General features: G+C 46.4%; 1 protein-coding gene across 2 annotated transcripts in view; it reads left to right on the plus strand.

Moving 5' to 3' along the window:
• The first annotated feature begins 230 nt into the window (after positions 1-230).
• The window catches only part of PRPF6 (pre-mRNA processing factor 6), a 38,055-nt gene continuing 20,762 nt past the window's right edge, over positions 231-17,523 (plus strand). Inside the window, exons 1-9 of one of the 2 annotated variants that reach the window (XM_064276405.1) lie at positions 231-417; positions 2,188-2,356; positions 7,494-7,612; positions 8,138-8,216; positions 8,683-8,859; positions 9,057-9,212; positions 14,631-14,725; positions 15,133-15,289; positions 16,188-16,350. In XM_064276405.1, the coding sequence (XP_064132475.1) occupies positions 347-417; positions 2,188-2,356; positions 7,494-7,612; positions 8,138-8,216; positions 8,683-8,859; positions 9,057-9,212; positions 14,631-14,725; positions 15,133-15,289; positions 16,188-16,350 (1,186 nt within the window). In that variant the 5' untranslated portion in view covers positions 231-346. The remainder of the gene's footprint in view (positions 418-2,187; positions 2,357-7,493; positions 7,613-8,137; positions 8,217-8,682; positions 8,860-9,056; positions 9,213-14,630; positions 14,726-15,132; positions 15,290-16,187; positions 16,351-17,523) is intronic. The other variant, XM_003421759.4, reaches the window with a different exon arrangement.

Below are 17,523 nucleotides of genomic sequence, written 5' to 3' on the forward strand. Positions count from 1 at the left end.
GGCTCAGTTTTGGGGTTCCGCGGGTTTACACAGGCTGGTGTTGCCCTTTGACACCTCGGGCCGGCCGGGCACCTCCCACCTCGCCACAAGCTGGCGCTCCCGCACAAGCGCCTGCCGGCCCCCCAGTGCTACAGCCGCGACCGGAAGTCGTCGAAGCAGCGTTTCCGGAACTTCCGTCCGGGGAGCCTGAGGGGCGGGGCTTCGCTTGGATGGCGCACTCTGCTTCCGGGGCGCGAGTGACGTGGCGCCGCGTCCTCTTCCTGCGCCCAGGCAGTTGGGTCTCTGCTTTTTCGCTGCGGTTGCGGCCTCACTTCTTCTCTTCCCGGTCTTTGGCGTTACCGCGGCCATGAACAAGAAGAAGAAACCGTTCCTGGGCATGCCCGCGCCGCTCGGCTATGTGCCGGGGCTGGGCCGCGGGTGAGGCCTGGGTCGCGGGGCCAGCAGAGGCCGGGCGGGCGGGGCGGGACGCGCGCTCCGGGAGGGGATTCCGGGCCGGGGTCGGGCGTAGGGGCTGCTCCCTCTGGCCCGGCCCGGTTCCGTCCGCGGCTCTGCTTGCCTGGTCGACGCTGGAGGCCCGCCCTGACTCTGCCCGCACTTCTACCTGGAGGCAGCAGGACCTAGGGCATCCCGTGGATCGCGACGGGGAAGACAGACAATAGTAAATGAGGCTCTGAGAGATACTAGGTGGTTTGGCCTAAGCCCTGTGGGAGGCAAGGGGCTTTGGAGTCAGGACAGACCTGTCTGTCAACCTGTCTACTACTTAGTGGAGTGTCTCTGGGTTTAGGTACATATCTGAGCCCTTTTTTGCGTCTCTCCAGTGGGCGATAGATAATGCCCGCTTGAGATCCGCTGTGATAGATGAATCCCTGACATGTAGTGGGAATTCCAGGACCGGCTTCCCCACACGGGGCAGGCCCACTCCTCCAGCTTGTCTTGCCTTTCCTCAGCGCCCGGGCTGGTTAGGTCCCTCTGTTGTGGCCACTCCTAGTGTTCCATTCTTTCTCTTTAGTATCTGCCATCATAAGCTGCTTGTTCAGAATGTCAGCTCCACAGGGGCTGGAATGGCATCTATGAACTTTGTGATTGGTCTCCCACACCTGCAACACAGATGGCCACCCTAGGTTGTTGAATAACTGAGCAGTCATTATCCTATTTGTTTGGATATTCATTTGGTTTGGAAAACTACTGCGTTTCTCTCTTGTGAGTACTAAGAATCTGTGGGGTACACGCAAGACTCAGATGTTGATCCCCTGTACAGAGGAGCTGCCTTCACTAGGGGAGGTGAGGTATTTGCATAAATAACCACCTAAAGAGGAACAGGTTGAGAAGCCTTTGATCCAGATTTAGGAGGAGGGTCAGGTTTAGAGATGCAGAAACATGGCAGGGGTAGAGGAGACTGACATTCTGTATGCGGTTAGTGAAAAACAGGAGTGGCTTGGAGGGAGACGGAACAGCATGGAGTCCCATATGAGTGGAATGTGCAGTGAGTAGAAGGCAGCTGGAGGGGCCAGTGGAGCATTGCACATTAGGTTAGAGCTTGTGTCAGCATTGGAGAGACAGTGACATGTCATCTTGTGTTGAAGCCTGGATGAATCGGGTAGAGCAAGGGAAGGCTACAGGCAGGGGTGGCTAACTTGGCACCCAGCTATATTGGGGGCCATACAATCTGAGGAGGAGAGATTTCAGATGTAGAATCAAAAGAACTTGGAGCAGATTGGATGGGGCTGGGGAAGGAGGGAGGGAGGGAGGCAGAGTTGATGCCATGTGCTGCCTTCAGCTGAACTAGGGTACCTGGAGCAGGAGAGGAGTGCAGTCTTGGCCAAGTAGGGTTTGAGAGACTGATTGGAGTGGAGGTGGAGATGATCAGCGGGTTGTTGGAAACATGAGGCTAGAATTTGGGAGGTGGGAGGCCACGATGTCCTGTGCAGGGAAGACTTGGGTGAGAAGAGGTCTCCTTGGTGGCGCCCAGGGTAGGTTAGAGGGGTCATTGCCTAGAGGGATGAGCACACCAGTGTGTTTGCAAGTGGCCATGCTTAGCTTACCACCCCAGGGTCTTTCAGAGGTTTCTGAGGTGTTAGAGGGGTGTTATTAAGCGATGGTCGAGGTTGGAGAGGAAAACACAGGAACAGGGTCACCCAGATGTGGCAGGGGGTGGAATCCATATGGATGTCCTGGGGTCTCCTGCAGTGCCACTGGTTTTACCACCCGGTCGGACATTGGCCCTGCCCGGGATGCGAATGACCCTGTGGATGACCGCCATGCTCCACCAGGCAAGAGGACCGTTGGGGACCAGATGAAGAAAAACCAGGCTGCAGATGACGATGACGAGGACCTGAATGACACCAACTATGATGAGGTAATGTGTGGTGTCTTCTGTGGCTCCCTGGCCAGTCCCTGAAGGGAAGGGCTGGACAGCTTCTATTTTTTTGGCTTTAACAAACAGGAACTTCTTTCACAGTTCAGGAGACTAGATTTCTGAATTTAGGGCTCCAGTTCTAGAGGAAGGCTTTTTCCCTCTGTCAGCTCTGGGGCGAGGTCCTCGTTTCAACATTTGTGGACCTTGTGTTCCTTGGGAATCTACATGTGTCTTGGCATCAGTCTTACCATGGGTCTGGGAGGATCTCCGTGCAGGGACCGCAGGTCCAAAGGACATACTCTGCTCCTGGTTCTTCTTTCTTGGTGGTAATCGAGTCCCCTTTCTCTGCTTGCTTCTCTCTCCTTTCATCTCTTGTAAGATAGAAGGCGATGTAAGCCACACACCAGGAAAGCTCGCCTTACATAGGATCACGGCTATGACCTGAGTAAGGGTGTTGCATCCCACGCTTATTCTCTTTAACATAACCTAGTCTTGCCTTGTTAACCACAAGCAGAGATTAGGATTTACAATACACAGGATAGTTACACAAAATGGAGGACAACCATGGCCTAGCCAAGTTGACACACATGTTTGAGGGACAGATGAGGGTCAATCCATGACAATGACCCAGGACTTTTCTGCATCCCAAACACTCGCATGTTGTTGTTGTTAGGTGCTGTTGAGTCATTTCCCACCATAGTGACTCTACAACAGAACAACACTGTGCCACTGCTGCAGCCACCATGTCAGTCCATCTCCTTGAGGGTCTTCTTTTTTGCTGACCCTCTACTTTGCCAAGCATGATATCCTTCTCCAGGAACTGATCCCTTCTGATAACATGTCCAAAATATGTGACAAAGTCTTGCCATCCTTGCTTCTGAGGAGCATCCTGGCTGTGCTGCTTCCAAGACAGATTTGTTTGCTCTTTTGGCAGTCCGAGGTATATTCAGTATTCTTCACCAGCACCGTAATTCAAAGACATCAATTCTTCGGTCTTCCTTATTCATTGTTCAGCTTTTGCATGCGTGTGAGGCAATTGAAAACATCATGGCTTGGGTCAAGTGCACCTTAGTCCTCAAAGTGACATCTTTGCTTTTGAACACTTCAAAGAGGTCTTTTGCAGCAGATTTGCCCAGTGCAGTGCATCCTTTGATTTCTTGACTGTGGCTTCCAAGGGTGTTGATTGTGGATCCAAGTAAAAGGAAATCCTTGACAACTTCAGCCTTTTTTCCATTTATCATGATGTTGCTTATCGGTCCATTTGTGAGGGCTTTTGTTTTCTTTTTTTTTGTTTCTAGGGTCGCTATGGGTCGGAATCGACTCGATGGCAGTGGTTTGGAGTGGATTGTTTTCTTTATGTTGAGGTGTAATCTGTACTGAAGGGTATAGGCTTTGATTTTCATCAGTAAGTGCTTCAAGTCCTCTTCATCTTCAGGGAGCAAGGTTGGGTCATCTGCATATGGCAGGTTGTTAATGAGTCTTCCTCCAATCCTGATGCCGCATTCTTCTTTATATAGTCCAGCTTCTCGGATTATTTGCTTAGCATACACATCAAGTAAGTATGGTGAGCGGATACAACCCTGATGCACACCTTTCCTGACTTTAAACAACGCAGTATCCCCTTGTTCTGTTCGAACTACCGCCTCTTGATCTATGTACAGGTTTCTCATGAGCAAAATTAAGTGTTCTGAAATTCCCATTCGTTACATCCATAATTTGTTAAGATCCACACAGTTGAATGCCTTTGCATAGTCAATAAAACACAGGTAAACACCTTTCTGGTATTCTCTGCTTTCAGCCAAGATCCATCTGACATCAGCAATGATATCCCTGGTTCCGCATCCTCTTCTGAATCTGGCTTGAATTTCTGGCAGTTCCCTGTCAGTGTACTTCTGCAACCGCTTTTGAATGATCTTCAGCAAAATTTTACTTGTGTGTGATATTAATGATGTTCGATAATTTCTGCATTCTTTTGGATCACCTTTCTTTGGAATAGGCATAAATATGGATCTCTTCCAGTCAGTTAGCCAGGTAGCTCTCTTCCAAATTTCTTGGCATGAACGAGTGAGCACTTCCAACATTGCATCCATTTGTTGAAACATCTGGATTGTTATTCTGTCAATTCCTGAAGGCTTGTTTTTCACCAGTGCTGTTTCAGTGATAAAATAGCATCCATATGCCTAAAGGACAACCAGGTAATACAACTATTATTCAAATTTGCGCAGCAACCATTAAGGCCAAAGATGAAGAAATTGAAGATTTTTACCAACTTCTGTGGTCTGAAATTGATCAAACATCTAATCAAGATGCATTGAGAATTACTGTGATTGGAATGTGGAAGTTGGAAACAAGGGGAGTGATCAGTAGTTGGGAAGTACGACCTTGGTGATAGAAACGTTGCCAGAGATTGAATGATAGAATTTTGCAAGACAAATGATGGCTTCACTGCAAATACCTTTTTCAACAACGTGAATGGCGACTATACACGTGGACGTTGCTGGATGAAGCACACAGGAATCAAATCAGCTACATCTGTGGAAAGAGACAGATGGAAAAGCTCAGTGTCTTCAGTCAGAAAAAAACCAGGGGCTGACTTCAGAACAGACTATCAGTTGCTCGTATGTAAGTTCAAGTTGAAGCAGATGAAAATTAGAACAAGTCCATGAGAGCCAAAGTATGATCTTGAGTATATCCAACCTGAGTTTAGAGACCATCTCAAGAATAGATTTGGCGCATTGAACACTAATGACCAAAGACCAGACGAGTTGTGGAAAGACGCCAAGGACGTCATATATGAAGAGAGCAAAGAAGGTCATTAAAAAGACAGGAAAGAGAGAAAAGTCTAAGTAAAATAGCTGGACAGAAAATTTCAGAGGGCAGCTCAAGAAGACAAAGTGTTGTAATGAAATGTGCAAAGACCTGGAGTTAGAAAACCAAAAGGGAAGAACATGCCTGGCATTTCTCAAGCTGAAAGAACTGAAGAAAAAATTCAAACCCCTAGTAATATTGGGTAAAATATTCAGTGATGCAGGAAGCATCAAAAGAAGATGGAAGGAATACACAGAGTCACTGTACCAAAAAGAATTGGTCGATGTTCAGCCATTTCAGGAGGTAGCATATGATCAGGAAAACACTTACCTAGCTTCTGAAAAATCCAGATTCCACTAGAATGTAAGCTCCAGGAGGGCAAGGGACTCTTTGTTCATTACCGCACCCTCAGCCCCAGGAACAAAGCTTGTTAGAAATTTGCTGAATGAATGAATGAATTCTTGGAAACTACCCTTAAAGAAACCCAAAACCAAACCAATTGCTGTCAGTTGATTCCAACTCAGAGCGACCCTATCGGACGGAGTAGTACTGCCCCATAGGGGTTCCAAGGAGCAGCTGTTAGATTTGAAATGCCATCCATTTGGTTAGCAGCCAGGCTCTTAACCACTGTGCCACTAGGACCCCTGGAAACCACCGTGGTTCTACTGAATTAGCATCCCTCGGTGGGCCTTGTAATCTGCATTTTTAATGAGTACTCCAGGGGATTCTTAGGTGCATTGGCCTTTGAGAACCACTGAATTAGGTATTATTCTATCATTTTTTTCTAGATGTTCCTCAGTGGTACTAATGATTATTGTTGTCACCTGCTAACCGAAAGGTTGGAGGTTGGAGTTCATCCAGAGGTCCCTCAGAAGAAAGGCCTGGTGACCTACATCTGAAAAATGAGCCGTTGAAAACCCCGTGGAGCGCAGTCCTCCTCCGAGACACAGACGGTCCCCAGGCCACCTGCTGGCACCTGGTTTTTATAGTGTTACTTTGGACACTACCTGGGCTTGTTCCCGTGTCACATCTATGGTTGGATCATCTGGTGATTTTCCTTTAAAAAGGGGAAAAGAAGAGAACTACTTAAAGCTCCTGTTTTTATCTGAAGTTGCTGGGAGGGTCTTGCACCGTCCTGTTGCTCTGCATCCTGTGAAGGCCCTGGGGAGGTGATAGGCCTTGAGGCATGTGGTGACGTAACAGAGGGAATCCTTCAGGGAAAGCTGCTTACAGAGGTGTGGCTGGACCCACAGCCTCACAGGTGGCCAGTCGCCCTCCAGGTAGCACCGTGCTGTCTGGCTTAGGTGCAGGCCTCACTACAGCATTGCTCTGTGGCCCATCCTAGTTTAGAAAGTTACCCTGATAACTGACGTCGAGATCTGAATCCTGTGAGCTGCTTACCTAGGAAGCCAATCCATGATCAGAAACCGCTTTATTGGCTTACCACAAGGGCTCAGGGAGTAGGGAGTGATTTAAACCTGCATGCCCAGCCTTGCTTTCCTAGGGGTGGCCAGTTTCTTGACTGTGTGCTGTGGTGTCTGTGATGTGGGGTTCAGAGTGACTCATACATTAATATTTCAGCTCCTCACAGGCATCTTTGGCAGTGTGTGAGGGGGCAGCAGAGCTATGCCTAAAAGCACACTCCGATCTCTTCAGAAGAGACTTCTTCATGGGTAGTCACTGGCACCTTGGCTGCACGTTAGTGATTGGATCTAGGGAAGTGGAGTGGGGGTGACGTGCTTCTTTTGCTTTCATGCTCACCTCTGAGCCGATTGGGCACCAGCCTTTGATGAGGTTTTGTTTAGGTGTGTTCCAACAGGTGGCACCTTTCCTCAGTGAGAAGAAAGTATTTTAGTTTTTTAAGCCTTTTATTTTAAAATAATTTTAGACTTGCAGGAAACTTTACAAAGAAATAGTGCAGAGAGTTTCTGTATACCCTTCTCTGAGCTTTACCTGATGTTGACATCTTATGTCGCCTTGCTGCAGTTACTGAAACCAGGAAGTTAACATCCACACAGTACTGAGCTGTAGACCAATGTTAGTTGAATTTTATGGTTTTCAAGAATGTCCCTTTTCCTGGTCCAGGACCTGCCCAGATTTCATGCTGGATTTAGGCCACATGTCTCCTTGGTCTCCACCTGGGGCGGGGCCTCAGTCTTGTGATCCTGACTGGCTGAGTACTGATTATTTTATAGACTTTCCCTCATTTTGGATTTGTCTGGTGAAAGATTATTTAGCAAGTGTTTTACAACTAGAGCCTCACTGTTTCTGCTGGTGGGTTTGTGTTGGGGGAAAAGCTGACCCCAGGAATGCATTTTTTGGATTTCAGTTTAATGGCTATGCTGGGAGCCTCTTCTCAAGTGGACCCTATGAAAAAGATGATGAGGAAGCAGATGCTATTTATGCAGCTCTGGATAAGAGGATGGATGAAAGAAGAAAAGAAAGAAGGTAAAATAAATCACTGCCCTTCACTTTTGTGTCTATTCCACTTTTTCCAAGCACTTTATTTGGACTTAACTTCAGACTTAGAGAAAAGTTGCAAGAATGGTATGTGTGTGTGCTCAGCTGTGAGCTCACCTGGGGCTTAGTGTGTAGCTGCCTGTGTGGATAAATGCCAGGCTGTGGCAGAGCAGCTGCAGGGCCCAGGGACTGGAGGAGAGGCCTTCAGAATTCTGAGCCTGGCTTTCCAGAAGTAGGCAGAATTTTGGGTAGGTTACTTTGACTATATGTCACCATCTTTGAAATGGACATAATGACGTTGAGTAATCTGTGGTAAGTAATCTGGCAGTTAACTGAAGATGGCAAGTGAACACTTAAGTCCTCAGGGCAGGTGGTTGTGTTTTTCGAGAAAGCACATCCCACACCTCAGTGCTGCAGCACGTCTGTGCAAGTGGGGTTTGGCTGGAGATAGGACTACTCCCAGCAGGAGCTATGCATCCTCTCCCTAACGCACACATGTGCTGTACTTCCCAGGGAGCAAAGGGAAAAGGAGGAAATTGAGAAATACCGTATGGAACGTCCCAAAATCCAGCAGCAGTTCTCAGATCTGAAGGTGAGCAGGTGGAAGACCGTTTCTGTGGAGATAACTCAACCAGCAGAGAACTGGACTCTTCTGGCCTAGACATGAGCAAACTTTATTAACTCTGCTCTTTATTTAATTCATAGAGTAACAGGTGGAAGAAAGGCTCTGCTTCAGTATACTCAATTATATACATATATATAGCTTTCCTGTCCCAGCAGAAAAGGTGGGACAAGTGAAACTGTTTTCTCAGTCGCTTTATCTCTGTCCGTATTTATGTTCTCCCAAACGGTATCCTCTTGGCTTTGACAGATTAATTTACAATTCAGTGAAGTAGAGCCGACCCAGGAAATTGTTTCTTCTAAGTAGAAAATCACTTCTGTGACAAAATCCTTTTTTAAAGCATGATGATTTGGGGGCTGGTGGGGGGAGAGTCTAGTCCTACCTGCACTCGTGACATTCGGCCAGAGAGGTAATGTTCTTGGGGCAATGTCTTCAGCGGAAACTGGCAGAGGTCACGGAAGAAGAGTGGCTGAGCATCCCTGAGGTGGGAGATGCCCGGAACAAGCGCCAGCGGAACCCGCGTTATGAGAAGCTGACCCCTGTTCCCGATAGCTTCTTCGCCAAGCATTTGCAGACTGGAGAGAACCACACTTCAGTGGATCCCCGACAAACTGTGAGCATCCGAAAGGAGGGAAGTGGGCTTCTCTCTTCTGGTGGCTGAGGATGCTGGGCGTGGTGGGGTTGGATCTGTGCATCTCAAATCAGTGGCCTTGCTGTGGCAAGTCTGCATGACAGGCTTACATTGTGGCCTCAGAGAGGGTGGGCTTGTCCTCAGGGAGTATGCTTAGCATTGTACTCTTGTCTGCCCAGCAATTTGGAGGTCTTAACACACCCTACCCTGGTGGATTGAACACCCCATACCCAGGTGGAATGACGCCAGGATTGATGACTCCTGGCACAGGTGAGCTGGATATGAGGAAGATCGGCCAAGCTAGGAACACGCTTATGGACATGAGGCTGAGCCAGGTGAGTCCCGTGGCATGTGCCCTTTTTCTGGAAGTGGTAGTAGCGTTTTTTATTACAAAGCTAGTATATGCACTTTTCGTTTAAAAAAAAAAAAAAAACAAACTCAAAGCAGAAACGGGAAGAGTAGAAAGTGAAAATCCTCCATAACCCCATTACCTAGGGAGAACCGTTATTGAAAACTAAACAGCTTTTCTCGTTTTTTTTCCTTCAGAGTAAGATTCTGCGTGTAATTCTTTGATACAGGTTGCAGTTTGCTGTTTGAGGTAATAGTTTATTGTGAATTGTGAGAGAGGAAACAGCCTACCATTTTTGTTTACTAGGAAACCCCAAGAGAATCAGATAAATAAAAGTTGGAATAAGATAACTTAGTGATGTGGTAGGTTACAAAGTTAATAACTGTATAAATCAGTGTTTTTCCCATATACAAACAATAACGAGAGAGAATATGACGTAAAAGACAAGACCTTGAGCGTAAAGTAGCAAAACATCAAAGTACCTAGTATGTATATGAAGAAAATTTTATAAGTCTAAGGGCACGTGTCTGTCAGTTCATCGTACTGTGGGGGCTTGCCTGTTGCTGTGATGCTGGAAGCTATGGCACCGGTGTTCAAACACCAGCAGGGTCACCCATGGAGGACAGGTTTCAGCTGAGCTTCCAGACTAAGATAGACTAGGAAGAAGGACCTGGCAATCTACTTCTGAAAAGAATTTAGACAGTGAAAACCTTATGAATAGCAGCAGAACATTTTCTGATATAGTGCCAGAAGATGAGCCTCCCAGGTTGGAAGGCACTCAAAAGACGACTGAGGAAGAGCTGCCTCCTTAAAGTAGAGTCGACCTTAATGACGTGGATGGAGTCAAGATTTCAGAACCTTGATTTGCTGATGTGGCACGACTCAAAATGAGAAGAAACAGCTGCGAACATCCATTAATAATCAGAACCTGGAATGTACGAAGTATGAATCTAGGAAAATTGGAAATTGTCAAAAAAGAAATGGAACGCATAAACATCAATATTCTAGGCATTAGTGAGCTGAAATGGACTGGTATTGGCCATTTTGAATAGGACAATCGTATAGTCTACTATGCTGGGAATGACAGCTTGAAGAGGAATGGTGTTGCATTCATCATCAGAAATAACATTTCAAGTTAGTTGTTACTGTTGTCGTTATTGTTATCATTGTATAATATAGATCAATTAGAATCTCATGGTTAATTGTTTCAGTTGTGCCACCTTGGATAAATTACTTAATCTCTCATCACTTTCCTCTCTTCAATCTAGAAACAGAAATGTTTTCCTCAAAGTTTGGGTTAACACAACGATTGTCACGTGGTATATGTCTCGTTATGCATTGACGACACTATTCAAAGATGGATTTCAGGTAGCCGACATGACTAAACTATAAGATAAAGTGGAAAAAAAAAATTTCAAGATCTATCCTGAAACACAATAATATCCCTATTCCTACAAGGAAGACCAGTTAATATGCCTATTATTCAAATTTACCCGCCAACCAGTAAGGCCAAAGATGAAGAAATTGAAGATTTTTGTCAGCTTCTTCAGTCTGAAATTGATCAGACATGCAATCAGGATGCGTTGGTAATTATTGGTGATTGAAATGCAAAAGTTGAAAACGAAGAAGGATCGGTAGTTGGAAAATATGGCCTTGGTGATAGAAGCAATGCCGGAGATTGAATGATAGAATTTTGCAAGACCAACAACTTCTTCACTGCAAATACCTTTTTTCACCAACATAAATGGTGACTATACACATGGACCTCACCAGATGGAACATGCAGGAATCAAATCAACTACATCTGTGGAAAGAGATGATAGAAAAGCTCAGTATCATCAGTCAGAACAAGGCCAGGGGCTGACTGTGGAACAGACCATCAATTGCTCACATGCAAGCTCAAGCTGAAACTGAAGAAAATCGGAGCAAGTCCATGAGAGCCAAAATACGACCTTTAGTATATTCCACCTGAATTTAGAGACCATCTCAAGAATAGATTTGATGCATTAAACACTAATGACCGAAGACTAGATGAGCTGTGGAAGGACATCATACTTGAAGAAAGCAAGAGATTGTTGAAAAGACAGGAAGTAAAGAAAAGACCAAGATGGATGTCACAGGACTCTCAAACGTGCTCTCAGATGCCAAGCAGCTAAAGAAAAAGGAACAAATGATGAAGTAAAAGAACTGAAGAGAAGATTTCAAAGGGCAGCTCAAAAAGACAAAGTAAAGTATTATAGTGACACATGCAAAGAGCTGGAGATAGAAAACCAAAAGGGAAGAATACGCTCGGCTTTTCTCAAGCTGAAAGAACTGAAGGAAAAATTTAAGTCTCGAGTTGTAATAGTGAAGGATTCTATGGGGAAAATATTGAATGATGCAAGAGGCATCAAAACAAGATGGAAGGAATACACAGAGTCATTATACCAAGAATTAGTAGATGTTCAACCATTTCAAGAGGTAACACATGATCAGGAATGGATGGTACTGAAGGGAGAAATTCAGTCTCCACTGAGGGCATTGGCGAAAAACAAGGCGCCAGGAATTGATGGAATACCAGTTGAGATGTTTTCAACAAACGGATGCAGCATTGTAAGTGCTCGCTCATCTATGCCAAGAAATACGGAAGACAGCTTCCTGGCCAACTGGCTGGAAAAGATCCATATTTATGCCTATTCTCAAGAAAGGTGATCCAAACAAATGCGGAAATTATCGAACACTATGTTTTAATTTCACACGCAAGCAAAATTTTGCTGAAGATCATTCAAAAGTGGCTGCAGCAGTATATCGACAGGGAACTGCCAGAAATTCAGACCAGATTCAGAAGAGGATGTGGAACGAGGGATATCATTGCTGATGTCAGATAGATCCTGGCTGGAAGCAGATAATACCAGAAGGATGTTTACCTGTGTTTCATTGACTACGCAAACGCATTTGACTGTGTGGGTCATGATGAATTAGGGATACTATTGCAAAGAATGGAAATTCTAGAACACTTGATTGTGCTCATGAGGAATGTGTACATAGATCAAGAGGCAGTTGTTTGGACAGAACGAGGGAATACTGTGTGGTTTAAAGTCGGGAAAGGTGTTTCAGGGTTGTATCCTTTCATCATACCTATTCAGTCTGTATGCTGAGCAAATAATCTGAGAAGCTGGACCATATGAAGAAGAACGGGGCATCAGGATTGGAGGAAGACTCATTAACAACCTGCATTATGCAGATGACACAGTATTGCTTGCTGAAAGTGAAGAGGATTTGAAGCACTCACTAATGAAGATCAAAGACCACAGCCTTCAGTGTGGATTACACCTCAACATAAAGAAAACAAAAATCCTCACAACTGGGTCAGTAAGCCACATCATGATAATCACGGAGGAAAGGTTGAAGTTGTCAAGGATTTCATCTTACTTGGATCCACGTGAAGGCAGCAGTCAAGAAATCAAAAGACGCATCGCATTGGGTAAATCTGCCGCGAAGGACCTCTTTAAAGTGTTAAAAAGCAAAGATGTCACCTTGAAGACTAAGGTGCGCCTGACCCGAGCCATGGTATTTTCAGTCACATCATACACGTGTGAAAGCTGAACAATGAATAAAGAAGACCAAAGAAGAATTGATGTGTTTGAATTGTGGTGTTGGTGAAGAATATTGAATATACCATGGACTGCCAGAAGAACGATCAAATCTGTCTTGGAAGAAGTGCAGCCAGAATGCTCCTTAGAGGCAAGGATGGCGAGACCGCGCCTTACATACTTTGGACATCTTGTCAGGAGGGATCAGTTCCTGGAGAAGGACATCATGCTTGGCAAAGTACAGGTCAGCAGAAAAGAGGAAGACCCTCAACGAGGTGGGTTGACACAGTGGCTGCAACAATGGACGTAAGCGTAACAATGATTGTAGGGTTGGCACAGGACTGGGCAGCGTTTCGTTCTGTTGTGCATAGGGCTGCTGTGAGTTGGAACTGACTCCATGGCACCTAACAACAAGAACAGCAACAACAAGGGCATAAAAAATTTTGAATAAATGGAAAGATAAAACATTTTTACTTAAAAGGAGACGATATTGTAAAGTTATGATTATTTCTTCCTAGATAAATCCATACATTCAGTGTGAACTCGATAAAAATACCAGCAGAGAATTTTCTTCTAAATTGGGTTCTGTAGTTTATCTGGAAAACTCACTATGCAGGATTGGCCTGGAAGAAATTTTTGAAGAGTCAGCAGGGGCACATTAACGATATTAGAATGTAAAACATTTTAAATAGCTAATAATTAAATTATGAAGTTCTTTGAAAGGGACATAGAGAAAGATAGGTAGAAAGAACAGAGAGGATCCAGAAGTAGGGCTATATGCAGGGTCTAGGGCATGGTGAAGGGGTGTTTACAATTACTACGGAAGAAGTGGATTATTCATTAAAGTTAAGACCGTTGGGTAGCCTTTGGAGAGATTTCAAATTGGGTTTCTGACTTGTGCTTCACCCCAGTATTTTCACCTGTGGACCAGGCCTGTTAGAAACGCATGTTCTCAGGCCCACCCCAACCTGAGCAGCAGCATGACTGTTGAGCTGGGGGCTCTGTGCTGGGCCTAGTGAGGTGTCAGAACCCCATAGGGGACTCTAAACAAAGAAGCCCATTACCGTCAAGTTGATTCTGACTCAGCGACCCTATGGTATAGAATAGAACTGCCCCATTGGGTTTCCGAGGAGCAGCTGGTAGATTTGAACTGCTGACCTTTTGGTTAGTAGCTGAGCTCTTAACCACTGTGCTACCAGGGCTCCCAGGGGACTCTTAATACGCACTAAAATTTGAGATCCACTAACGTGAGTTCCAGGCGGAATAAAGATTAAAAGCACTAGACCTTGGAATCAGTTATTGTAATTATATGCCCAAGCAGTAAAAAAAATTGTGGGCATATTGTTGTGAATTATATACTTAACGCTATAATGCAGGCACATGTATTAACACTTTGTAGAACAAACTCAAGGTAGAAATGACGAGATGAAATAAGTTTTTTCTTGTGTTTGTGTTTTTTTAAAAATACACTTTATTTTTTAAAGCAGTTTTAGCTTTACCAAAAAATTGAGCAGACAGTACAGCAAGTTCCGGTGGGCCCCCTTGCCCCCTACACACAATTTTTCCTATTAGTGACATCTCGCATTTGTGTGGTACGTTATGTTTGACGGACCTAGGTTTTTCTTTCAGACTTCTACGGTTTTGTTCCTTAGTGTAGGTCTTTGCTCACTGTCCTCACATGCTGTTCTCAGAGTTATGCTGTTTTCCTCCTTCCAAAGTTTCTGTCCCCACCGGGGGTCAGGGCTGTGGAGTGTCTCCTGGGCGCCACCGTGCACTTTCTTCTGGGCATTCCTGGTGGCGTCCAGCTGATTCAGCGTGACCTGTCCCACCAGGTATCTGACTCGGTGAGTGGGCAGACCGTGGTCGACCCCAAAGGCTACCTGACGGACTTGAATTCTATGATCCCCACACATGGCGGGGACATCAAGTGAGTGCTTGGGGGGCTCGGGGTGCCCAGAATGCTTTGAGTCTTTTGAAAAATACACAGCCAGAATATTCTGTGTATGTTGTAAGAAAACGTGTAGTGGAATATTTAGGTTTTTAATATAAGAGATCTCTGCCCATTTGCTATGACATGAATTGTTTCACACACGACATTCCGAATCTGTGCTGTGCTGCGCTGGGGGCAGCTGGCTGGTGGTGCCACACGCCCTCTTACGCAGTTGCATGCTTAGGAGGTGTCTGCTTGGCCACTGAGCAGCTGGGAACGCAGCTGACCCGGATATAGGCTAGTTTCTGTCACTTGGGGCTGTATTTGCACAGTGGGTGCTTCTCTCTGGGTCATGGACACTCCCTCCCTTGCGGGGACTTGAGCTGTGTGCCCCTTGATGTCAGTGATATCAAGAAGGCACGACTGCTGCTCAAGTCTGTGCGGGAGACCAACCCCCATCACCCGCCGGCCTGGATTGCTTCAGCCCGCCTGGAGGAAGTCACCGGGAAGCTGCAGGTGGCACGGAACCTCATCATGAAGGGGACAGAGATGTGCCCCAAGGTAAGGACACGGACGGCTGCTGGCCCGGAGGAGACGTGGCCTTGGGGGCATAGGGAAAGAGCACCACAGAGAGACCCTTACCAGGATCCTGTGTGCCTTCAGGGGCTGGAGTTCGAAGACAGTTGGAAAGGCAGGGAGGATGTGAGAATGTTGGGAGAGCAGGTCCTGCTTATCTTTTTTTTTTTTAATAATTTTTATTGTGCTTTAAGTGAAAGTTTACAAATCAAGTCAGTCTCTCAAAAACTTATATACAGCTTACTGCATACTCCCATTTCCTCTCCCCCTAATGAGTCAGCCTGCTCCCTTCTTCCACTGCTTATCTTTTACTAACCACTTAGGAAATAATCGAATGCTATTTTTGTCTAGAAAGAATGAAATTAGTCAGCTCTTCCACCTTACCTAACATAGCAAAGCTCAAGGCTAATGATGCTATTAGCAGAATATTGCCAAATACTGTAAAACCCTGAAAGTATGCTTTATGTGCTATATAGTATGGATACTGACATAATGTAAGCATATACTGTATGTATGCCCAGTTGTTCAGATCAGGATATTCCTGATAGTAAAAAGGGCCCGGGACAGTAGGAATTAAGCTTTTTTCCCAGGCAGACACAGGCGGGGTTGCCCTGCCTAAGCCCCCGTCTGTCTGTGGAGTGACGTGTGCTGCAGGGCAGTCTGTGTTCTTCTTCCCACTTGGATGTGGAAACCCTGTGGCACCATCCCTGCGTTGGCATTTTAGGGAGAGTCTCTGGTGCAGGCACGTCTGAGGCCAGGATAACTGACGTTCGTCTGAATGTGAAACCCCAGATCCTGCCTTCCGGGGTTTGGGTGCACTTGTGGGGTGCTGACAGCTCCACCATGAGCCTGGAGCCCTGACTGCTCACTTCCTGTGCCCCAGAGTGAAGATGTCTGGCTAGAAGCAGCCAGGTTGCAGCCTGGAGACACGGCCAAGGCTGTGGTGGCCCAGGCAGTCCGTCACCTCCCACAGTCTGTTCGGATTTATATCAGAGCAGCAGAGCTGGAAACAGATATTCGTGCGAAGAAGCGGGTTCTTCGGAAAGGTGAGCCCCCACGTGGCGCCTTAGGTTGCAGGCACACCTGGGGCCTTTGTCCCCACACAGGAGGTGCTGCTGCTTCCATTCCTGGCACCCTTGCTCTTGGAAAGCAGCTTTTCTGCTTTTAGGTTTACCAAAAAATTGAGCAGAGAGTACACAATTTCTGCTATTAGTGACATCTTGCATTTGTGTGGTGTCCTGGTGAGATAGTCTAGATTGTGGGATGTGGCTCAACCCTTCTGCCAGTCCAGCTCCTTCTGCCTGTGTATACTTCTCGGAGGGAGCAACACTTGGTGGTGGGATTCCTACTCCAAGTCAGATGCTCAGGCTAAGGGGTCATCCTGCCTATCCGTAGCATGTCACCTTGAATGAACCCTGCGGCTACTCTGTGGTCCACATTTTCTTTACCTGCAAGACAAGGACAGAGCCTGCTCCTCAGGCTGTGAGGCCGAGTAGTGAAGGTTGGAGCTATGCCAGTGCCTGGCACACAGCCATCCATCTGACGTGAGGGTGAGCCACCATGTGGCTCTTGTGCCCTGGTTTTCAGTCTCCACCAGTCGTGGGGCCACTCCAGAGCAGTGTGTGAGCTAAACGTCTTCATACAGGTTGACGAGGCTAACCTGACAAACGCCCGCGAGGCGACCTGTTTGGGGGTGCCCTCCCTTCTTGTTTGGCACTCTGAGCATGCTAGTGTTCACTTCTGGCCTGCGATTGCTGAGCATGTGGACGGTGGTTTATGTGCCAGGAAAGCTGATTCCACCCAGGAGTTGTCCAGGGTAGAACTTTTGTGGATGGTTAATGATTTTGTTCATTACTATGGAATTAATAAAAGAAGCAGTGTTTCTCTCTTCTCAGAGCCATAGGATGGGTGCTACTTCTCCCTTCTCAGAGCCGTAGGGTGGGTGCTACTTCTCCCTTCTCAGAGCCGTAGGGTGGGTGCTACTTCTCCCTTCTCAGAGCCGTAGGGTGGGTGCTGCTTCTCCCTTCTCAGAGCCGTAGGGTGGGTGCTGCTTTTGAACTTCAGTCCAGAGCAGATGCTGGCAGAGGCCTGTGCAGACTACTTACTCTGCCTGAACTTGCAGCCCGTGAAAAATATGGTGTAGTTTGTGGGCTTAAGGGCCATTTTCCGCAAGAGGTTTCCATCTCTTGTGTTTTAAGATCTGTGTTTTAGTGAGACGC

The sequence above is a fragment of the Loxodonta africana genome, chromosome 24 (assembly GCF_030014295.1).
Source record: "Loxodonta africana isolate mLoxAfr1 chromosome 24, mLoxAfr1.hap2, whole genome shotgun sequence".
NCBI lineage: Eukaryota > Metazoa > Chordata > Mammalia > Proboscidea > Elephantidae > Loxodonta > Loxodonta africana.